Raw genomic sequence first — 23,839 nt, forward strand, 5'->3', positions numbered from 1 at the left:
GTGGATTCCATCCCCATGGACTTGTGTGGGTCTAAGGTGCAACTGGTTTATAGCAGAAGGTTTACTGACGGGAAGCCCTTTAAGGGATAAAAGTAATAATTCTTGAAAAACCAAGAGTCACTGAGCAGACTAACACTTTTTAGGATGTCTAATAATTCACAAATAGTATGGATGTCTTTCATCTTCAAACAGACTGAAATGCTCACAATGGAGTCTCTTCTATAAATAATTCTCTCTTATTTAGGGAGGACAATGGAGCTTGAAGAAAGATCTTGGCTAACTTGACAGCAAAAAGACATTGCTACCCTGTGCATGACAAGTTATCAGGTTGGAAGATATTGTTCTAGTGATAGTCAGTTCTGTAAAACTGGTGGATTACAGAGGATGTATCAGCACTGTGGGGCTGATATGCAGAAGGACACTGAAAGAACACTAAACTGGGAGAAGCTGGCAACTTCCTTGAAGGCAGACAGGCCCTGCAGAAAGACCTGGACAAACCAGAGAGTTGGGCAATCACCAACCGTATGAAATTTAACAAGGGCAAGTGCCGTATTCTGCACCTGGGATGGGGTTGTGTGCACAGACTGGGGAACGAGAGGCTGGAGAGCAGCCCCATGAAAAGGGACCTGGTCAACGGCAAGTTGAACATGAGTTGGGGCAGCCAGAAGGGCCACATGTGTCCTGGAGGGCATCAGGCACAACATCACCAGCTGGGCAAGGGAGGGGATTGTCCCACTCTGCACTGCACTGTGGTGGCCTCACCTCAAGTGCTGGGGGCAGTTTTGGGTGCCCCAATATAAAAAAAAGACATTAAAGTATTAGAGAAAGTTCAAAGCATGGCCACGTTCAAAGCAAGAATAGTGAAGAGTCTGGAGGGGAAGCCTTATCAGGTGTGGCTGAAGTCACTTGGTCTATTCAGCCTGGAGAAGAGGAGACTGAGGGGAGACCTCATTGCAGACTTCAACATCCTCACAAGCGGAAATGGAGGGACAGGTACTGATCTCTTTAGTCCTGTGATCAGCGATAGGACCTGAGAGAACAGCATGAAGCTGAGCTGGGGGAGGTTTAGGCTGGATATCAGAAAAAAGTTTTCCATCCTGAGGGTGGCTGAGTTCTGGAACAAGCTCCCCATGGAAGTGGTCACAACACCAAGACTGCCTGAATTCAAGTAGTATTTGGACAACGCTGTCAGGTACATAGTGTGTCTCTTGTGGGTGTCCTGGAGCTGGCCGGGAGTTGGGCTTGATGATCCTGATGGGTGCCTCCAACTCAGCATATTCGATATTCTACAAAAAATTTGTGTAATGACATGCTATGTTTGCTCCTAAGGAGAGACATGATATAAATGAGATGACTTTAGAAAGCACCTCATCAGCATTAAATGATAAACTACCACATAGTAAACTCTACTCCTTGACCCCTTGAAAACACAGGAAAGCTTCACTGAAAAGCATGGCTTATATTTGCTACAGTACTTTAAGACTCAATTCTTGATGAACTAAACAGGATGTGTCTATAGTGAACTTGTGATTCAGGCATCCTTTGTCCTCAAAAGAAGGGCACTGCTTAAACTCTGTCACTAACAATCAAAACAATGGTAATACTTGAATCACAGTTGATTAAAATCACAACTAATCAGGTTCTGCTCCTAATTGAGGCCTACTGAAGTCAAGTAACACTGATCTAGTGAGGCTCAAAAATATTCTCTCATCCATCTGACTGTCTCACAAAATTGACATTATTTGCATGTTGTAAATCTGCTTTAAATAATTTTGTCACATACAGTTATGCTAGATTTTCCTTTGTTAATTGATACTTGGATTGATTGCATCTTGATGCCAATTGGATTTGCTTCTGTAAGCAGGTAAGTAACTTGTGAGTGACATTTGCTCAACTCCTGTACCATCAAAGCACAGGGAATTCCTTTAGAAAGTTCTACAGGAATAAACAAATTTTACTTCAATTCCATTAACAAAAATACAAGGAACTTCCATTATAACATCTGAATAAACAATAAAATGCAAAGGATCAGTATGCTAAATAAAAAAGGTGATGAAAATTAAAAGTGTCCCTGGAAAAGTGATGCAGTAATTATCAATTTAGTCTAACTAACTGGAAATTTTGGTGCATGCATAAACTGACCATCTTCGATCATTACTCAACAGTCAGATTTTTCATATTTAGATTTTATTTAGAATGCTCAGCAAACTTGAGAATTTTCAAACCTCTGTGCCACATCTTTTTTTTCTAAGGCCCTTTGGGATTCTTAAGAATGGCCATCAACCTATGGTGGGTTCAACACCATATCATTATTATTGTAAATTCTTGTCATCACTGAAAACAATGGCAAAATTCAGTAAGGCCAGAATTTCATCTTATGTCCTCATGCTAAGCAGATGCCCTACTCCAGCTGCTCAGGCCATTCTGTTGGGCTGAAAAAGCCTGTGGCTGGAACTCAGCAGAAATTTGGAGAAAATGTGTGAGGGAATAAAATTAGTAAAACTCTCCAACAGGTTAGGAAGGGAGTTAGAGTTATCAAATTGACTAAAATGTTCAGAGTTGAAGATTCTTCCATAGGGTATGTGATTTGTGAAGTCTGCCTTAAGAATGCAAAATCAGTCCCAAGCTCTTCATCTTAATCCCACAAATCCGCCTAATGCCTCTGTAATGTAATTTTCCTAAACGCTGCTCTGTACTTCTGATTTGTGCAGCTGTAATCATTCTAAATTGCTGATCCAGCACTTTGTTTGAAACTAATGGCATGCACATCCTATATATCCAGAACAACCAGCTAATAGGTAATGGGCTTTTATAGGATGTGTGAATTTTATACCATGTTCTGGCTACATATTCTGCTGAAGCAGCTTTCTTGTAAATGAAAGCCTGGCATTACTTGTGTCATGAAGCTGCTTCGGTATGCATAATGTGAACTGGTGAGAATTTCAACAATTTGTATTGCACCCCAGTTTGTATTTTCCTGGCAGTAAGGTTTCATTAAGCCAGCTTCTGGAGACTGTGCCATAATTTTATTTAATTCTCTGCTCTGAATGGCTGATTTCTGTGATTTCATTAAATTATTTAAACTGAATGCCATTTCCTCTTCTGGGAGCTGTGCATGTTACCAGAATTAGAGTGCTTTGTTTTTTTCCTCCTTCGTTCTCTCATTTTCTAACTATATTATCCATTCTCTGTTTAATACTATGTGAAATTAACTGTAATGATGCAGGAGAAATTACTCAGCTTTCTATCAAATGGCGATACAGCTGATGTTATCTAAATGACTAAGATTTATTCAAGATAAAGGCCACAGACTTATGCAATCCTTATGCTGTGATTACTACACCATATGCCATGTGTTTGCTATTTGAATGAAAAATACAAGCTTCAGCTAACAAATTTGGGATTTGAATATTTATGTATCTATATTTCTAAAGCTTAAAGGCATTAAATAGCTGATCTCAAATTACAACATATATTTTAACTTTTCGGAATAACTCCTCCTTCAATTTTTATGAACTGTATCTTTCATAAATATTTCCAGTCTGATGAGACATTTTGCCTATAGGAATGGCATTCTGAATTAGAATCAAGATACTGCTGTGTGAGAGACCATTCACTTGCAGTACTGTATCAAGACCAGAAATTCAGAAAAGCTGCTGCTCTTTAAAATTCAAGGAGAAAAGAATAGTAGTTATTCAAGTGCCAAAACCTGTAACTGATTTTAAATGTAAGTTAGTTGAAGAAGACAATCAATAGAGTCATAGATAAACAAAAAGGAATAAATATAAGGAGTCATAGACTGTTGATGCTAGAGGGGAAATGTGTCATTAAAGTAAATCCTTGACAGAGAACAATTGACATTTCAATAGTAACTGTAGTGTATACACTTTTGGTACTAACTGATGCAGGTTCAAAACCTTTTGTCAAACCAGACTAGAATTTCTCATAGCAGCCATTTTTCTAAAATCTTGGAAATGAAATATTTACTTACCTAGAGGCTTCAATCCGGTACCAAAACCCATCATCAATGGTCAGATCTGGATATTCTACCCGTCCAACTCCAGATCCCACATCCCACAGGAAGCTCACCTTGCCTTTGCGCATCTCTATGGCCAAGAAGTCGGTCTACATGCAAAACATGAAAATAGAAGTGATCTCATACTTTGATTAAGGAAGTTTTTCTTTTCACATTTCAGAAGGTCTAATGAGGCATCAGAAACCCACACACAGAAAGTAAAGAATTAACATTAATTCTTACATTGCTCTAAAATGAGACTCTCTTTTTCCTGTTTTTATTAGTTCAAATAAGGAATCTTAAGCTAAAGACAGCAAATTATTTCTCTCAGTGATACGCAGCAAATGACTGCCAGACTTACAGAATATTAATATTGCAGTCATGAACAGAAGGATTTAACTTAGAGGAACACTGAAACATCCATTGGATGGCAGAAAGATGTCAAGATACATGATGCCATCCAGCCTCTTCATTTTGCATTAGGAAAATAAAATACAAGTTGGAAATGTTGAAAAATAGAATACTTTTCCATTTACTGAATTCATATTGGTTGTTCTAGAAGTCTGTCTGCTATAGGCCTCATGGGAAACTGAATCATTCACCATTATTATGCTTGAAATTGTAGTCTTGACTTAAAATTACAATAAATAGGAGCTTTGACAGATGCAATATGATTAGCTACTTCATTCCCTAAGGAAAACCCACAACCAACTCCAAAATTACTTTGGTTGCACTGTGAATTTTAATGCTCTAATGTAGTTCATGTACAAGCCTGCTACTTCGTATCTAGTTAAAATAAAGATATATGTAAAAAATTTGCTGGTCATATTTTAGATATCACTATATTAATACCAAAGACAGTAAATGTCTAGATTATTTTAGACTCTCTACTACTGCTTTGAAGCCTCTGGGTGAAAAAAAGTCTTTCTCATCTTCTTTATTTGTCAGTAGTATGATTTGATTGAGCAACTCTGACATGAAAGGCAGGAGACAGACTCACAAACTTGGCACTTCCAAGGTAAAAAAGCAGATTGTCAGCAACTACAGTCTTCACATTGACAATGATGGTGTTGTATGTTCCCTTCTTTATTTCTGGTCTGTACGTGCGAATACAATTGCCTCCAGAGGACACGGACACTTTGATCTTCAAAAAAAGCATAACAGAAAGAATTCAGTTCACTGCTTATTATTCCAGAATTAACTGTAGATGCTTCCAAATAATTATAAGACTATTACACATTTTTTCCCTTCACATTTTTCTGTTTCATGTACCAGGGAGTTACTTGGATATGCGAAGAAGGTAGAAATTGAATTTTCTTTCTGGGATTGTTTAGTAAAAGGAAATAAAATCTCTTTTTAGAACTCCCATTCAAAGGACGAACTGTGTAGATCAAAAATAGCTAGAAGATATACTGGTCTAATGCTGGTAACAGTGGAATTCTAGAAGTACAGATGGTCTATAAGTAGAAGATGCAGCTAGGAAAATAAGCAGCACTCCTGAAGGAATTACAGCATATTGCTGTTGGGTAGTCATAATTATCTATTTTTCCCTTGTAATGGCTTTGATTGTGCCAATTTAAGACACCTTTTCACAATTTTTTAAACCAACAGTTATGTCTATCACTGCTTTTACGTAGTCCCTAATGGAGTTGGCGTTCATAACTAAGTTTTATTTCCACAGCTGAGTGACACATGCATTTGGATCCATGCATTGGTTTCCTCAGGCTCTGAGCACAGATAAAAACACTTGACTGTTTGCTTTCATAATGCCAGCACAAACATAATGACAGTACAATGGTGTTTCAATCCCAGCTAGACATGTTTAAGCATTAGAGGAAATGTACATAATGGTATCACCTTATGCTTACAGCAAACTCTGCTAAAAAGGAGAACAATTAGAGGACCAAACTCCTAATTTCCTTACCTCAGAAATGCTGAGCAGTTAAGTACTTCAAAGCCCTCAGACAGAAGATGAATGTAACAAAACATATCATTACTGCAGCCTGTCTTTCTGTTCTGTACAGATTTCATCGCATATGTGCTGAAAACTTCTTTCACCAGCATCCCACTATTTATCCTATCACTTCTTTCCCAGTATCCGATTATTGTATTGATTATTTTTTTAAACTATTTTTCAACCATTTTTCAGGAAGATTTCTCAAGTACCATCTATATGATTCTTTTTCCTTTGCTATTTAAATCACAAGCTGAATAATTGCAGTATTAACTGGATGATCCTAGAGTTGACAATATTACTGAATCAGGGAGATGGTCTCCAAACTCACTGGCTGACTAGAAACACATTCTTAAGTTCAAGTCAGCGCTGCTACTGGACAGAGAAAAAGAAAAAATATGGGAGAAGCAGATATACTCAGCAATTTCAGTGAGTCTGCGATGGTGTCATTCTTGAGTAATGTAAATTCTATGAAATGAAATCAGGGGCTTAATATCATTGCTGAAGCAGAAAAATGCATTTTTGTTTTCACAAAAATTTAATGATACTGTGACTCTTCTGCTGTACTATCACCTACAATAGTTCTTAAAAACAACCTTTTGAGATCCATTCCTACAGGTGTTAATCATTTAACAAGTGCATGTTTTAAATGAAGAAACAAGACACAGAGTGAGAATCATCAGAATATTATATTCTTTTCTGAGAAATTATACTCCATTATTTGCTCTCTTTATGCATGTTTAGAATTAGGAAAGATTCACACTGTAGAAAAGAAATAAAAAGTAGAAAATAAAATCCCGTCAGTACTCAAAAGGTTGGTGGTTTTTTTTCTGAGAAATGGGACTTACCGAATTGGCTTGCTTCCGAGCTTGGTTTATCAGCTCTTTTATCTGAGAAATGTTTTTCCCTAAGTTATCCTGGAGCTCTTTGATTGGCTTGATTTTATCTAGCAGGCGATCTGCTTCCTTTTCTAGGTTTTTAATACTGGAATCTGCATCAGCAACTTCATAAGAAAGAACATGGCAGAGCTTTAGAGAATAGTGTCAGAGACTATTTAAACACTGCAATAATAAAATCCAAGAAAATTCTGCATACACAATGGTCAGGAGATTGCATATGCGACTATGAGGTACACACAGGCCAGGAAGATACCTGAACAGAATAAGGCAATTTCAGAATGTCTAGAATCAAGTTAAAGTAGCAATAGCAGCAAACATTGGTGTTAAAGCAGGATTTTTTAAGATGTAACTATGCTTCAGGTCAGGATGATAGTTATGGAAAACATTTCCTGTAGCAAAATACATTTATGAACTAAATATTTGATTTCTGCTTTAAAAAAACCCTCCCAATTTTGAAGAAAAATGCTGAATTAAGGAAACCTGGTTGGTTTCCATAAGCAATTTCTGAAATTACTGGGTTAAAATTTACTTGAAATTAATTTTTGAACTAACTGTAATGGGCACAAATACAAAAGAGTTTTATTCTAGTCACAAGCTTAAAATTCTGTATATGTTCTGAAAGCATATTTAAAAACACTGACAGTAAACTACAAATTATTTTCTTCTTGTTTTTCAGGTGAAGTAAATAATTTTACCATGATATTTTTGCCTCTCTTTTTCTTTAAGCCTCAAATTCCTTTTTTGCCCCTCAACATACAACTTGTGAATATTACCCTCTCTTTGACAGCTCATGAGCAGATCTAAGGATTGCAACCCTTGGCTTGCATGAGGGTGTGGGCTTTTTTGGATGACACTGAAAGGGACAAACATGCATTTACCAGAAAGATGCATATCACATGAAAATAATAGCAATACTAAGAGCCATAAAAATAATGCTTAGACAAAGCATTAAAAACTGCATTTCTAATTTTTTGACCCAAACACTTATACCAAAACTTTCCAGATGCTTCTTAAGGTTTCATGTGAGTTAAACTAGCTACCAAGTCACTTTATCTAAAAGTTCTCAAAAAGTAACTATTTAGCTATTTCAATGAATGAGAAACATAGAGGACCATGCAGAGGCTGGTGGTAAGCAGTGAGTAATTGTTTACTGGAAAATGCACACTATAAGCTGCAAGTAAGAAAAACATACGTACAGATTTCTGCAGGCAAGAAATGGAGACAAAGAAAAGAGAAAAACAGAGAATAGCATAAGAGAGAGAAGACAACATAAGAGAATGTTTTGAAGATCTAAACAGAAATGTAAAGTAACGTAAGGGATAGGATGAGTCTATAAATAACTTTTTCTCTTTTAAATATTTCATATCTATCAAAATGAGAATTCAGCATCTGAATTTTGACATAGAGAGGCTACGTCTAGTTTTGCATTTAGTCATGATACTACTCACTTCATACATCTGGAATGGTTCACCCCACATTACTTTAATCTCATTCTGTAATCTAAGTATCCATTAACATTTGGAGAATGACAGAAGTGTACCTCTGGAGAACATCTCACAGTTCAGCTTTATGAAACAGTTTGCAAGTGTTAAGACCACTCTTCACTGCAAACGAAATAATGGTGACTGGGGAAAATCAAGAGATTAAATTTTAAATTCTCACTCCTAATCTCAACTAAAGTGCTAATGTACACACAGGCTCAGAATACCTGAGCTAGGACAGATGGCCTAGTCTAGATTCAGCAGTGCCAAGAAACGACTGCTTTAAGACTGCTTCTCAGTTGTTTCCCACTCCCCTGCAAGAGACCTTACAGATCTGTTGGATCTACAACCTGCTGTAATCTAACCAACGTATTTCAATTAACTCCTTTTCATACTGTCTAAACTTGCACGCACCCAATGGGAATTGTACTGAGGCTCAAACATTTATCTCAGCCTATGAGCAACAGGGAACTTGCAGTAGGCAGGCAGTGAATAACAGCCATTGGGATTAACTTCTTTCACTTCTACAGCAACATTGTACAGCAACAACTGGCAGAGGATATTTGTCTACAGAATGAGAATGACAGCCTCCTAAACTGTATGTTTTCAGGTGCCCAGCTTCATCAAGCTGGCAAGAATCTGGGGAGCCCAGAATAGCTGAGAAATTAGCCCTTCAGTCATTTTCTAAAGACTCTCCGGTTTTATGGCTGTATAGTCCTATATGAGAGATGGTCTAGCAATCTACCATAAAATGTATCGTAATATAGAATTAATTTTTATCCATCCTAACCAAAGCGAAAATGCTAAAGTAATTCTCACATTTGATAACAGAATTTATGGCAAAAAAAAAAAGAAGAAAAAATAGCAGATAAAATCCCATTCCCAGAATCTTCTTTCTTTTTTTCAGTGTCTTCAATATTCTACCAAATATAGTAATGTATATGAAAGGAGCCATGCACTTCTCCCAGGACTGATTATCTGATTGACTGAAGACAGATTTAGTATGGGGTATTTTTCTTGAATCAGGCAGTGAATTGCCAGTCAGAATCTTTGATTAGTCATCTCCTAAATACTTTAAAAAGTAATCTGAGGAACAAATCTATCCATTACACATGCATCCTGCTGACATTAGCTTTTCTTGCAACTACTGGCACTAGTCTTTTAAGATTTAAAATTCTTTCCACAGAATCGTTAGCATTCAAAGGGACCTCTGTTCCCTTTTCATATATAAGAAGCCCAGAAAATAGAAGTGATAGAGTCCTTTTATCCCAGCATACTGTAGTAATGCTATGTAAGTGAAATTCTGGAGTGTCTCTGTTTCATTTTGAGATACGAAATGAAAAGCACAAACTGAAAAAAACTACCGCCAAACAACCCGAAAAAAGATCTTACTGTTCTTGACTGGATCCTTCACAACTGCATTTGTTTTGGCCACATCATCCGTAAGTTTACTGTAGTTTTTTCTCAAGCCCAGGAGATTCCGATTGAGGTCTTTAATCTGGGCCAGGACATCATTCGCAGTATCATTGGCTTGTCTTGCTTTATCTTTGGCTGCCTGTACCTTTACAGCTGTATCTGTAGGTAGAAAATGATAATGAAAATGATTGCCCAGAGTGCAGAAGTAACTTTTTTGAATAAAGATATATATCTGTGCTCCAAAAAACTCCCCCTTTATTTCTGCAGTTTTGGCTCTGAAAAAACCCTCAAATACAACAGCACCTCAGAAATACAACAGAATCTTTAATAAACAATAATCATTGTCAGTCTTGAGAAGAAAAAGGAAAGAGAACCTAGACTGCCTTTTTTCATCATATCTAAGTAGTTCCTTTTGCACCATTATTAGAGGTCATGCATCTTTCTGGCTAAGTGAAAGCTGGAGTAACTGTGTGACTTCCCTCTATTAGTCCCACAAATTATTTTCAGCCACACCTTAAATAATTCCATCCCTGCACATGTTCGTTCTTGTCCCACATGAGCTCTGTCTATCTCATTCTGAATCTTTCTGCTTTTATCTGACTATTAGTATAGCAGAGACAGAAGAATTATTAGTTTAAGCTGCTCTCTGCTCTCTCAAATCCTTGAACAAGATATATGACAGGGTCATTTTCTCTCCCTTCCTCATTTGATTATTTTCCTGTTGGACAACTAATTTACTCCATTTTCTTATCCATGCCATTTATTTGCTCTGAATCTCATTCTTAATACTCATCTGCTTGTTTTTATGAGTGTCCTTGTGCCAAGAGTAAGCATCCTGTAATTCTAATCTGCCAAGAGTTTATTACATTGCTAATGATTGCATAATTCATATTACTTTTACTTGTTCCATATTTAGTATTCTGTGTCCTAAGGTTAACAGGCCTTAGAGGTCCATTTTGGTTGACTGAGACATCTATCTGTGCTCAAGACAAATAATGATGTCAGTATCTTGACCAAAACCCAAGAAATGGTACACGATGAGTACAAAATATTAAACCATTTATTTTGTGAGTGCTGATTTCAAGGATTATTAAACCTAAACCAAAACTCTTCAGTTAGCTGTAATCTTAAAGCCACAAAAATGTACAAGATGAATAGTAAATTGTTGTTTATGCTAAGGGATTACTACCAGTCTGAACCTTCTAGACCATCAGAAATCAGACAGAATACAGATTTTCTTCAGAGACTTTTCTTAAGGTGAAACTTTAGTTTATAAAGTGCTCATTGAAAAAAAATTCATAGCAAAATAGATTGATTCTAAACATTTAATTTTTTAAAACATTCATTTTATCTCTCACTATTCATTATAATGAAAGTGAGATATAGCTCCCTGTCCCTTGCTATCACAATGCAATGTAGCTAACATCCCAGGACTTTGGGATTTTAATGAGTATTACATTTAAAAATAAAAGTCACCGGGGAATCACAAATGTGCATATGTGAAACACTGAAATGTTGAAGGCTAATGACTCAAGCAGTGGTCCATTGGCAAAAGCAGCAGGTTACTATGCTGAGGTCAGATAACTCCTAAACTAAGCGGAGGAGCAGAGTTTTTGGGTGTGTGGTGATGAAACCTTTGATTTGCATAAGAACAGCCCAAGTATCTCACCCATCACCAGAGGATACCCAAAACAAAGTGACCTTTGTCCAGCAAGGAGATTTTTTTTTTTTGAGCCAGATTAGGAAAAAGGTGGATAAGAAGCAAATCCTGTGGAGCTGGGACAATGCTTTTTATCATGCCAATATCCTCCCTTACACCAGTGACTGTGGTGTAAAACTCGCCTGCCTGGGGGCGTGTGTTGGGACATTCACGCACAGGCCTGGAGGTGTTCATCCCTTCTGAGACAACCTGCCCCAACTACTCCAGTCAGAGTAAGAGCAGCCATGTCTTACAAGGGATCATAAACCACCAAAAATCCCAGACTCATTTCTGGGGCCTTCTGCCAGAGGACAGCATATGAGCCACAGTGCTGCATCAAACAGTGTAAAACTACCCTCCAGGGGAGATACTTGGGAGCTCCCACCTGAACCTGAAGGTACCTTAACCCACTGAACTTTATGTTGTGTGGGGTTTCCCCGACCCTGGATGGATCAAGACTGTGACCATCACTTTGAACAAGGGACAGATAAATTGCAACAACCAAGTCTTGTTGATGGATCCATATGTGTAGTATCTCTCCTCTCCTTTTTTGTACCTTTTATATTGTCAGATTTCTATAGTCAAAAACCAAAATGACTACATACCTCCTTTCTACTGCAACCAAACAGTTCTAAAATTAACCTGCCATATTTATATGTATGTATACATGTACATATACATCTACCTAGCTATCTATCTACACTGGTCATTCACTGACATTTCACTCTAATCCACCCCAAGGGATCCATTAACAAGAACCTAAGGACCTCAGCCACCCTTGCCTTCAGGGTGGGTCACAAGAGTGCAGCACTTCAGAGTCCATTGAGGAAAACCTGTTCCAGTTCCAAGAAATTTACAGGCTAAAAAAGATGTACAACACCAAACAGTGGCTGGAAATGCTGAGAGCGGGTTAGAAAGGGAAGACAAAACCCAGCAAATTCTACCCTGCTTTTTCTGTAAAGTCAGTAAGACTTATTCTTCTTGGGTTAAACTACACTGGTGAAATTATAGTGTTTCCTTAAAGATTACCTTCAAAAAGACTTTTCACATATAAACAAAAGACTATTGGTCTTGGAGTGCATCATAATTTCTGATATCATAACTATTTTCTTTCAGAAACCTTCTGCAAACTGCAGAAGCATGGTACCTTTTACCATCCCAATGTTCTGACTGATACCATGTAAATATTTTCAGTTCAGTTTTCTCTCTCATATTGCTCATCTTTGTCTTATAACAGCCAGTGGTCAAAGTAGACCCAGTGTGACACAGGCAAAAATTGATGAGACAAATCACTTCACAGCGATGGAAAAAGAAACAAAAGAGCATGACTGAGTCAAATGTTGCAATACTTTTCCAACTTACCGTTAGGAATGGCTGACAGCTTTCCTAAGGTTTCATTCAAAGCTCTCAAGAGAATGGAATTCTTCTCATCAGCATCTTTCAGCCTGTTCTGTGTGCTGTTCAGATCATCACCCCTTTCTAGAAAAAATGCATATGATACAGATGCTTTAACTCTTTATTTTCACTATCCTTTCTTTGTTACTATGAATATTTAAAATGCATAGTAACAAGCAAGCCACTTTTCATTAAGGAAAATAAGGAAATCCAGCAGAACTTGTGGGGTTCACTGATCATCTTCTCCAGTTTCTTTAAGTTCCCTACTTCCATAGTATCTAGATGTTTGAGTTCCTTGTACTGTTGTATATACTTAATATGGGTTTTTCAAAGGTGTGCTGAGGAAAGAATTTGCTATGATGTTATGTTTTAGGCAAATTCACACTGATAGATTCAACAACTGTGATGTTAGTCATAGTTTTGATTCCTAGATTAAGCTACTGCCTTTCTTCTTAAGGTGGTTGCCGAAGCTGAATGAGTTGAATGTGGTGTGAAAGAACCAAGACCCATTAGGCCAGCTTGCTGCTGCAATTAGAGTGGCCAGAGCCTAGTTCTCTTGTATTTTCTCAAAGATGTTGACAGAACATCCAAGGAAAATACAAGATCACTAATTGTCAATAAGAGATTAATACAGTAAGATCAGGTTATTATGAAATAAACAATCTAAATTCTTTGGGAAAACACCCACCTAGTAAAAACATTCATAGTTAAGAATTGGTTCAAATCAAAGGACCAGTACAAATCAAAGGCACAGGTGTGTCATATTTAGTACATCACAGTTGAAACTGATGTCCTCATTTACAAGCAGGTTCCTATTTTTCAGCATTTATTTTGAAGACAAATTATGCAGGGCCTTTTGAACTGTATCCAGCAGAGCAATGCAATAAAATCAAAACTGAGATCCCAGCTAAGCTTTATGGCTACGGAAACAGACACGATCTGTCGTGTTGGGTCTGTATAAGTTGGACTGTTCTGTTCCCCCTATCATGTAATGGTTCTGCCCTGGTTCTCTCCTCCCTCCCTTGTGCTGCCAGTTATCCCAACTCCTCCCCAGTTGCCTTGGAGACTAATCCTTTCTCAAATCCCTCCCCGGTGCCCTGTCTGTCACTCGGCACTCCCGCCCTTCTCTCTGGAAACTTCCAGCTAGAGCGTCGAGTGATTGGCTCAGGGGCCGGGGCTCCACCCTCAAGTTATCCCCATTGGTGTTTTCCCTAAGTCAATCTTTTGTATCCCCCTCCCCTCTAAAACTCTATTCACCAGAGGACCAACTCCTCCCCTGTCTCCCTCCCTCCTTATAAGCTGTTGCAACCCTCCCAGAAACTCTCTTCGGCTGTCGGTTCCCCTGGAACTGAATAGACCCCAGTTCACCACAGCTGGAGAGCGCTCTCTTCTTTTTCTGCTGACTGCAGCCATAAGCCAAGCCACGTCCTACCACAAGGTAGCGCTGCTGTCATAGCACGGGGCGTTTGCCTTAGGTGCTGTCCCGAGTCATGGAGATCGGGATAGTGCTCCCCTACTGCTAGCGGTGCTGGATAGCTGGCCGGGACGTCCGAGAAGGACAATCCTTCCCCAGCCTGACCGCTTCAATGATCCCAAAATTCAGAAGTAAAGTTTGACACAAAGAAATGCATTTACTGCTTAAACAACTATTGTAGTGGGCATTTCTCATTATTTCTCTGTATCAATATGAAGCTTTTTGGAACAGACAGCTGGTAATTTCTTACCTTAAAGGCATATCCTACTAGGAAACTAATTTAACATCACTGAGCTTGATAGCCAGAAGAGAAGAATAATTTGTGGAAAAGGAGTTCAGGACGACAAGCTATGACTGTGACTTTCAGGTATGTGACCGGTTATTGAAAATAAACACCTATGTGGTTCACATTCCACAAATTCTAAAAAAGTATGGTTTCTTAAAGTTAGATGTGCAAAAAGCAATTTGTAAGGAGAAAAATCAAACAAAATTCATATTGCCTACAAGAAATTATTAATTAAATTTTCCAAGGCTAGAGCAAGGCTGAAACAGCACATGGAATTTAAATGAGAAGTATACTTTTGTTGTTAGACTTTTTGAAATGTCATTGATGAAGAAATCTGTTTGCTTTATTTAAATTAGAGCAACACACAGGACTGTAGGAGTGCCTGGAGATAAGCCCTCACTCCTGCAAAATGCTCTGCAGAAGAACAGGACATTTGTGTGAACTGTGAGAGGCACAGTTAACACTAGAATAAAGTTTGGAAGAATTGCGTATATGATATGGTCACTCTTCTCCTTAAAAACAGCTTTATTTTTAAATGACAGGTTACGTCCCCACTGCTGAAGGAGGCTACTGGTAACATGATATTGTTAAACCAGGATAAATTAATGAGGTTCTGGTCTTTTGTGCCTTGAGATTTTATCTGAGTTCTTTTCCTATTAAATAATAATACCAAAAAAACTGCTTCTATTTCCACCATTTAATTCTGAAATTATAGTCTGCCTGATAATTTCTTGGTATTTCTAGTGGAATGTTGGTGTTTATAAAATGTGTCAATATTTCTGAGAAGTTTGACTCATTTATGGTGGTGGTGTTCTAACTTTGTAACATACTTTTAAATAATCTTTTTTTTTCCTTTCTACTCTGCCTGTCCAGCATGCTAACTATCCCCCAGTTATACTTCTGAAGAATCATGTTTCCAGACTTCTCTTTACAGCTTTGTAACCATAGCAGCAAACTGGTTTTTATGGAATTTAACAAGGGAAGTTTCCCTAGAAATTCTGAAATTGAATATTGAGCCTCTACCTGTTTAGCATTTTTTCTTTTTATTCCTCAAATACAGTTTTACTGTGGGTAGGTTTTTTTTTTTTTTAGTTACAATAATAAAGCCATAAATAAGTGTTCCTAGGGAGGCTTTTACACAAGGGGAAGTGAGGAGATTTTATGTTCCATGTCATCTTTTCAAGGAAATTGTTCATTTTTCACAGAGATATTAAGTTTTGTTTTGAAGTAACTTCTTATCTTGTAATCCAGATGGCATCTTCACTAAGCACTGGACTAATCTCTTGCATGAATCACAAACTGAACTGACTTCATGTCAGCTTCTCCACATCCTTTAATTATTAGCATTTATAAAAAAACTGTGGCAATGATTTGAAGGCCCAAAATCCTCCAGATCCTCCAGCTGAGTGCTGAAGTTTGTCAAAATACAGGCAGCTACAATCTAAGTTTTTCCAAACTACAGAGCCTGTCTGACTTGGAAGAGGTTAGTAGGTCTGCACTGAAAGATGCCAGGCACTGTCAACTCTCATTAAAGTGTAGGTTGAGCAGTATCATGAGAAATTTATCTCAATCTTGTTTTTTTCACTTGATCAGCTCTGCACAGAGATGGCACAAGATGCCAGTAAAGGCACTGCTGTTCAAATCAGCAAAACTAGTCATGCACTGCTGAAACTAAACCCTAAATAGTAAGCAGGAACCTGAAGGACTTTGCATGTATCGGCCTTTGCATTTGCTGGCGTGGTTGACATGAACAAAGATTTTCAATTTCTGTTCATATTAAACAAAGCATTACAGGATAAAACATCATCCCTTATTCCTCTGCATGAATGGAGTCAAATGAAAACAAACAGTGCTGTGCACATATATTTCATCTTAAGATGAACTCAGGAATTTAGTTACTTACTGTTTATACAGAGTCATTTATGAGAGACACAGGGTTTTACAAGTCTCTGCAGATCATATAAATAGGTGACACTGGTTAATTGCTGATGATATGCCACCATCATGGTGGAACAAACATATAGAGGAACATAGAGGAAACAGGTATCTTTTGGCAGTATGAATAAATGCAGTTTTTCCACATGAAACTGCACAAGAAACAGCAATAAGGCTTACTAAATTCATGTATCCCAAAACCAGACTGAAGTTGGAAATCTACCAAGGAGCAAGAAACGCATCTGTTCTTATTGACTGGAGACTGCAGAAATGAACTGACTGTTACACACATCCCTTTCTGTTATCTTTGTGTTACTTCTTCCAAATAGCATTCCTGCTCCCCACAGTCTCATCCTATAAAGAGGAACATGGGTCACAAGCTGATTGTTTTTTTCCTAAACCAAGCAAGAATCTGGCGTTAGAAACAAACAGGAGAAGAAATGTAACTAGAGAAATGCAGCTAATTAAGTTTAACTTTTTTAAAAAAGTACCTTCAGCACTGACTGCCATAATCTGGTGAATACAATATGCCAGGTCAGCAAAGATCACTCAGAGGAGAATACACAAACAAGGGATCTATCAGCTGGATATGTTGCCTATCAGCTGGAAAATGTTCTAGCTAAAAATATTCACATGTTGTCTGACAAGACACATCCCCCTCAAGTTGTCAATTCTTAAGCAAAACAAATTACATCAGCAGAATTTCAGTAGCCACCTGACAGCAGTCTCTAGCTGAAGAGGAGTTTATGTATCTTATTTTCACTTTTTATTGATCAGCAGCATTTATACACTGGTAGGCCAAATTTCAGAATTCCTTCCTAGCCACAGTACTACATACAGATTTTGCTTCTCCCACCAGGGTTATTCTTTCTAACTTCTAACCCCACAGAGAGAGAAATGACTAAATCTTCATTTTAATAGCTTCTGTCACAAGCTTTGCTTTGTAAGGACTGTTTCAGCAGTCTTTGGTGGTAATATAAAACATTTTTATGATTAACAGCCATTTTATAACTCAGGTAATTGGCCACAAATCAGGGGAATGTCATAATGTAAGAAGAAAACACTCCCATCTCTATCACGGCTCAGGCTGGATTTTTGGAGTGTATATTAGTTGAGTGGCTTATGGGTCTTCATTACTTAAACTAATGTACTTCCTATAGTGCAGACAGAGAAATTTTAAGCTAGTGATTAGTTCTGTCTACCAGATCTTTATAGAGTGCCCATTAGCCATCCTGCACTTCCAGCTGAGACTCTGAAAGGGTGGCTTTATAAGGATTCTAAGAAAATACCTTTCTATTAGTTTGACATTGAACTCTCAATTTCTCTCGTGGGAAAATCAAGACATCTAGAAAGAATTAGTTCATAATACTAACAACACATGTTCTATGTTATTCACAGTACTAATAATATTACCACTGGTGCAAAAGCAGAGTGGGGAATAGAAGTCTGTCATTGCATTTTCTTCTTACACATCAGCATTCTGGGCACAATGTTAACTGATCTCCACGGGTCTAGCTGTGGAGCATGGACATGTTTTATTAGATGTAAAAAGGCATACTGTTCAAGTTCAGAATGTTTGTCTTTATGAAGCACTTTAAGATGTATTGGAAAGCATTAAAGAAAGCTCCATCTCATTACCCTTCAGTTTGGGGCAAAAACATAGACAAAGATCTAATATGTGCATTTTAAGCATTGCTGCCTGCTTGCATTAAGTTTGCTTTATGAATCTTTAGACTGTCTGGACATTTTCTTCTGAATTACGAAACTGTTATCAACTTAAATTTTCATTGGTACAATGGGAAAATAACTTTTTTCAAAATTCTCTGCAGTAATATATCTTGTCTCAGGGTTAAATTGGACAGTTGTGTGGACACAGGGAATTCACACCCACCCTTGTAGAGACAACATTTTAATTTGTCCTTGTGCTTCACTCCACTATACCTGCCTGGGGGGCACAGAGAGCTGTGGACTCCACTCTGAGCTGCAGAGTGTGCTCACTGGAGTGCTGTGGCAGGGGAGAGGCTGCCTCACACAGCCATTTTAGTGTCTCTGATACACCAGCCATGGCAAACTGCAGCAGTTCGCATTCCAGAAAGCATCACAATTTTTTTCTGCTTCAGCCATGCTACTGGCCTCGTCCAACAGTCTTGTGATTTTCTATAACATATTTCCTGCAATGTGTTCCTCCAGCCCTAAATCTGTACTGAATCTGGAAGTAGAGAGTTGCAATAAAGAAGACCCTAAATATACACCTAAGATTTACTAGTAACTCAGACACATTTCTTTCTCTCAGTTCGGCTACAAGAAAATAATAATGTTTTTCACTTTCAAACACTGTATGACAATGAAATGCAATTAATGACCTTATGAAACATTATGCTTTATGACCTTAGTAAACATTGTGTTTACTTGTTAATGAGTTCTGCAGTTGGAAATCATAGAGCTGCCAAAACTAAATTGAAGTGCAGTAATAGCCAAAAGATGACTAAGGTGTATGGATCACCTCCTTTATGCTGTATGTTCTTCTTAAGGTATCTCCCAGGAGGCAAAAGAGAATTTTGTACACAAAAAACATGGAAGACAGGGCACTATTATGAAAATCTGTATTGATTCTAATAAGAAACAAGTGTCTTATTGGTTTCTTAGTTTAACTAAGCTAGCAGGATGGACAAGATTAATGCATCATCTCTGTGACAAATTTAAAACTCAGCTTTGAATATTTACCGCGTGCAATTTTTCTTGCCCTTATTGTAGTTAGCAAGAGAAGACCTAAATTCCCTCCTCCTCAGCCTTCTTGTCCAGGAAAAGGAGAGAGGAAACAGGAATTCTTGTATAATGCTTGGACACTAAGCAGGAGAATCTTCTTCATTGATACACTGTCCAATTTCAAATCAGGTAAAGAATTCTAGTTTTTTCCTATATGGATTCTTCATACCAGAGGCACAGCAGTCTCATAACATTGTTTTCCTCTGTTTAGTGGGTCTGAATGCCATATACTGCACATACCTTTAACATCACTTTCTAACATCTTGGCTTCATTAAGGACCCTGAAGCTTTTCTTAAGAGAGTTCTTGGCGCCATCCTTCAGTGATCCTTCAGGACCAGACGTCTGTGGACAGAGAAAAACAGTGTCAAAAAGCAAAGTCTGAGGTCATAAAAGACATGTGATCGTGATCTAAGTGAACCGTCATCTACATTTAATGTGCACACCAGGGGGCTCTGAATTACATCCCATAGCCATAGCATTAGTCTAACAGAACCAAAATAAAAAAAAAAATCTAAAATTTTCTAAAAGATATTTTTAATGGAATGTCGCATCCCCTTTGGAATATGAGAGATTACTTCAATAAAGAGAGACAGTGCTTACATTATTAAAGAAACAGAATTAAAATTTGATTCTAAGAGCAGAACTGTCCAAAACCAACAAACAAAACATATTTCAACTTAAACATGTATTTATCCTTCCAGCTATGGACAGAACACAATGAAATACAGTATTTCTCTCTTAACTACAGCTACAGAAACTTTTAGAGGCCAGACTGGATCTGACGACTCAAATAATGACAACTGAGATTCATTTGTGGTTAAATTAAAGAATTATAATTGCTAGGTGAGTAAAGAAATAAGAAATAGAGTTTTAAAAGAAGGGCAAACTGCAGTTAATTTGAAAGAATTTTATTACTAAGTTACCATCCTTCATCCTATCATGCTACTTAAAGATCTTTCTCCTGAAAAACATCCATCTCTACCTTCAGTGCAGAGACTGATCAATAGATGGAATGATTTTTTCTAAATTAGATTAGTGTTTTCAGTCAGTAGAAAATGCTCCAGGTTCTGAACCACTTACTGCTCAGTTTGTAAGACTGAACTCAGGTCACACATCATACTGAATACATTTCTTTGAGAATACTCCTGACAGCCAGATAACATTCTACATTAGTCGTGGGTCATAGCCTTGTAACTGGTATGTAATTAAGAAGCAGCTACTTTTCATCTTCCAGGGCAGATACATATACTCAAAAATTAACTGTGTGTCAATTAAATGACACAATTATTATTGCTATTCATTATTTTTATAATGAGCAAGCCCAGAAGTGACATTTCACATATTGCTGAAGCTCTGATGTTTTTCAACGACACTGTAAAAAACATGTAGAGAACTTGCTGTTTCTCTTTCTTTTAAAAATCTTAGAGAATGCTTTGGATACTTTCAAAATTCAGAACCAAGCTTTTTGTTAGGGGATATCTCACAGTATATATGTTGCCATGTCACGGGGATATTGCTATTAAAGAATTCCTTGTATTTAGATGGGATGTAAATACAAGCTTTTATGTGACTTTAAGAACTAAGGCACACATCGCTGCCATTTCCCAAGCTCACCTGAAATATTAAGCTGTGTACACGTTCCTTTCAACAACAAAAACATATACATTCAAAAGATTAAAAAAACTAGTTTCTTACAGATTTTCTCTACCACATAGTAACAAGCAGCACTGGTAACAGAAAAATATAAAAAAAAAAACAGGAAAAAATCAAAAAAACTGCCCAGTGAAGCAAAGACTGCTCCTGAAGGAAGAATGTTTGGCCAGATTTTGTGACAGATGCACTTGTCAAATCAGATAATACTTTTAAATTTCTTTTCCTACTAGAAACAGAACCCAGGGTATGATCACTCTGTGACCACAGACTTCAAAAATAATCATTATTGTTGTTGTTATTATTATTGTCTTATAACTAGGCATGGCTGACTGGCTGTTGAAGCAGCTTATAGTCAATAAAATGAAGCTGGAAGGCCAGATTTACAATGCAATACCAGGAAGTTCATCAAATCAGGGACAGTAATTGGGCAAGTGCTGACAATTAGTCAGAAACAGGTTTCAGCATAAAGTTAATACTAGAAGAGCCCCTTCAGAGAGAAATAAACTTGTACTAATTAAAAGCTTTATTTTATATTTTAAAAAACAATCTTGAAAATGAGGATTAATTAAGACATCTGATAGAAAATGAACTTTTTTATTAGTTTTTCCTGTGGTCCGTGAGATGTCAAGTCATTAAGCAGTCAGTAATTAAAACCCAAAGATTTTATGACTTTGTGTAAGGTGAGTCTGTACACTTGTGGCAAGCCTGGGTCACAGTGAACCACTTTATCATTTTTATAATTTATTAGGATTTACAGCCAACAGACTTTGACATTGTTTTCTAAACTGGGACAAATTCTGTTTAAAAAAAAAGAAAAAAAAAAAGGAAAAAAAGATTGTGATTCAAAATAAATTTGAAAATTGCAGGGTCTCTAGAATTTAATTTGTTCTAATTCTGTCTCTTCCAAAATGTCAATAATCTGCAGATAGTACCTTCCTCTCCCTGTACCTTTCCTCATGGTCCCTACTCTCCCCATGCAAACACTATGCAGTTTGAATCTCTGGTTCATCTTCTGGCAGAAGTGGGACCATGTTATGTACCCAAACAGTGCTGTCTCAGTCATGGTTTAGAGGCATAAACACACTAGGGCAGTGTTGAGGATCACATGAACTTACACAGGTGCAAGGTTTTTTAGTCTTAGTGCTAATTCAAATCAGTTAAAAATAGTTCTGCCTTGTTCTTTAATTATTTTCTTTTCCCATACACTTACATTGTGAAGTTTCCTCCTATGCAAGAAATAGGGTTACTCTCATTTCTACTAGTCCTGAAGATGGATACCAAAAATGATTTACAACTCAGGGCATCCTACCAAGGATGTCTAGGCAGCTTTATGTTAGGAAATCTAGACACCCAACAGGTGCTGGGGCACCGCCTACAAAAAAAGTCAAAATCAAAGAAGAAAGCAGGACCCTAAACACTCAATGTATCCCCTGTGCTTCCTACGGTCCCCAGCCTTTAAGTCCTTTCTAAAAAGCCTAAGAATAATTCACTTTTTAATATATAGTGTACAACTACGATTCTGATCTATGAGATAAGACCAGAATATGTTAACCTGACTCCTATCAGTTACTACCTAAGTAATGGAATGCTGAAACTGCCAGAATACTAAAGATTTCTCATTTCTGATGAATTTATTTTGCTTTCAAAGGGGAGAGCAAATCCATCCTAAAAACCTCAGGAGGAATTTTTCTGTCATATTTTTAATACATTTTTTTCAGTCATTTATCAGGCTTCCTGTAATCACGATGGATTTTGAGCATCTTTTCATTCATGCTTTAGCAACATTAGATTAATTTGAAAATTAAGTCATTTTCCCATTACAAACCAAAACCAAAACAAAAAAAAAAAAACCCTTGAGATATCACTAAGGTTCTTGTAAATAATTTGATCCAGTGATGTAGAGGATAGAACCTAAAACCAAAACCTGTCCATACAGTCTCTGGTTCATACACCAGCTTGTTGCTGTTGGAAAACCTTCATCCCCCTGTCCCAACATTATTCCTGCTGCATAGGAAAGGTGAGGATCAGGGAAGCAAAGTGAGCTACAGCACTTCTCTCCATTATCTATTCACAGCTGAAACGCAGAGTCTTTTACAGAAGACAGGCATCCATAGCAGCTCTCATACAGAAGAGAACATGCTCCATCTTTCAAAAGGAGGGGAAAGACATGATCTCCATCATGTCACAGGGTCCCCCAAGTGTGATGCAACTTCTCAGCAAGCTGGCATCACACTTTCTAGGGGTTTATGCTGCCTTCTAGGAGCAAATTCACCAATGCTGCCATCTAGGAGACTTTTTGAGCCATTGTGCTCTAGACAGCCCTGACTGAGAGTACATTCCTGGTCTTGTGCTGAAGCTCAGCTAAAAGCTCCTTGGGACCTCCAGAAAGTGGGACCCTGATTTACCTGGTTACCAGTTAAACTCTTCTCCTAGGCTGAGCAACCATTCAACAGTCTTTAAATACAAACAAGGAAACAGAATAAAGAAGTGATGACTGTAGTTCACAGCTGACATATTTTTAAAATCTGGCTCAAAACCCTCAAATGAACATATAAAAACAGCTAAGTCAATTGCTCTGCAGCAATTTGATGGCAAACCACCAATGACCTCTACATCAAGTCAATCACATTTAAAAGGCATCAGCTGCCTCAATTTTCTTCCTCATCAACTAGATCCCCATTTCACATACACTGCTCATAAAAAAACCCAAGCTCCTTCTAATGAATACATGCAAAGGAGATGCTGAAAACATCACCCTAATATTTTAATCTCTTTCCTTGCTACTCACTTGCTTCTATTTACATCACATCATCCATCTTGACCTCCATCACTTAAATTATCAATCCCCTTTCTCTCTATGCTATA

At 37.5% G+C, this 23,839-nt stretch overlaps 1 protein-coding gene across 4 annotated transcripts in view; it reads right to left on the reverse strand.

The window, feature by feature from the left end:
• The window catches only part of LAMA2 (laminin subunit alpha 2), a 335,421-nt gene that overhangs the window by 35,612 nt on the left and 275,970 nt on the right, over positions 1–23,839 (reverse strand). For all 4 annotated transcript variants that reach the window (XM_030945040.1, XM_030945039.1, XM_030945038.1 and 1 more), the window contains 6 exons: positions 19,561–19,663; positions 12,827–12,943; positions 9,742–9,924; positions 6,818–6,972; positions 5,016–5,159; positions 3,992–4,125 (listed from right to left, as the gene is read on the reverse strand). In XM_030945040.1, coding sequence (XP_030800900.1) covers positions 3,992–4,125; positions 5,016–5,159; positions 6,818–6,972; positions 9,742–9,924; positions 12,827–12,943; positions 19,561–19,663 — 836 coding nt within the window. The remainder of the gene's footprint in view (positions 1–3,991; positions 4,126–5,015; positions 5,160–6,817; positions 6,973–9,741; positions 9,925–12,826; positions 12,944–19,560; positions 19,664–23,839) is intronic.

Source organism: Camarhynchus parvulus, chromosome 3 (genome assembly GCF_901933205.1).
Source record: "Camarhynchus parvulus chromosome 3, STF_HiC, whole genome shotgun sequence".
Classification (NCBI taxonomy): domain Eukaryota; kingdom Metazoa; phylum Chordata; class Aves; order Passeriformes; family Thraupidae; genus Camarhynchus; species Camarhynchus parvulus.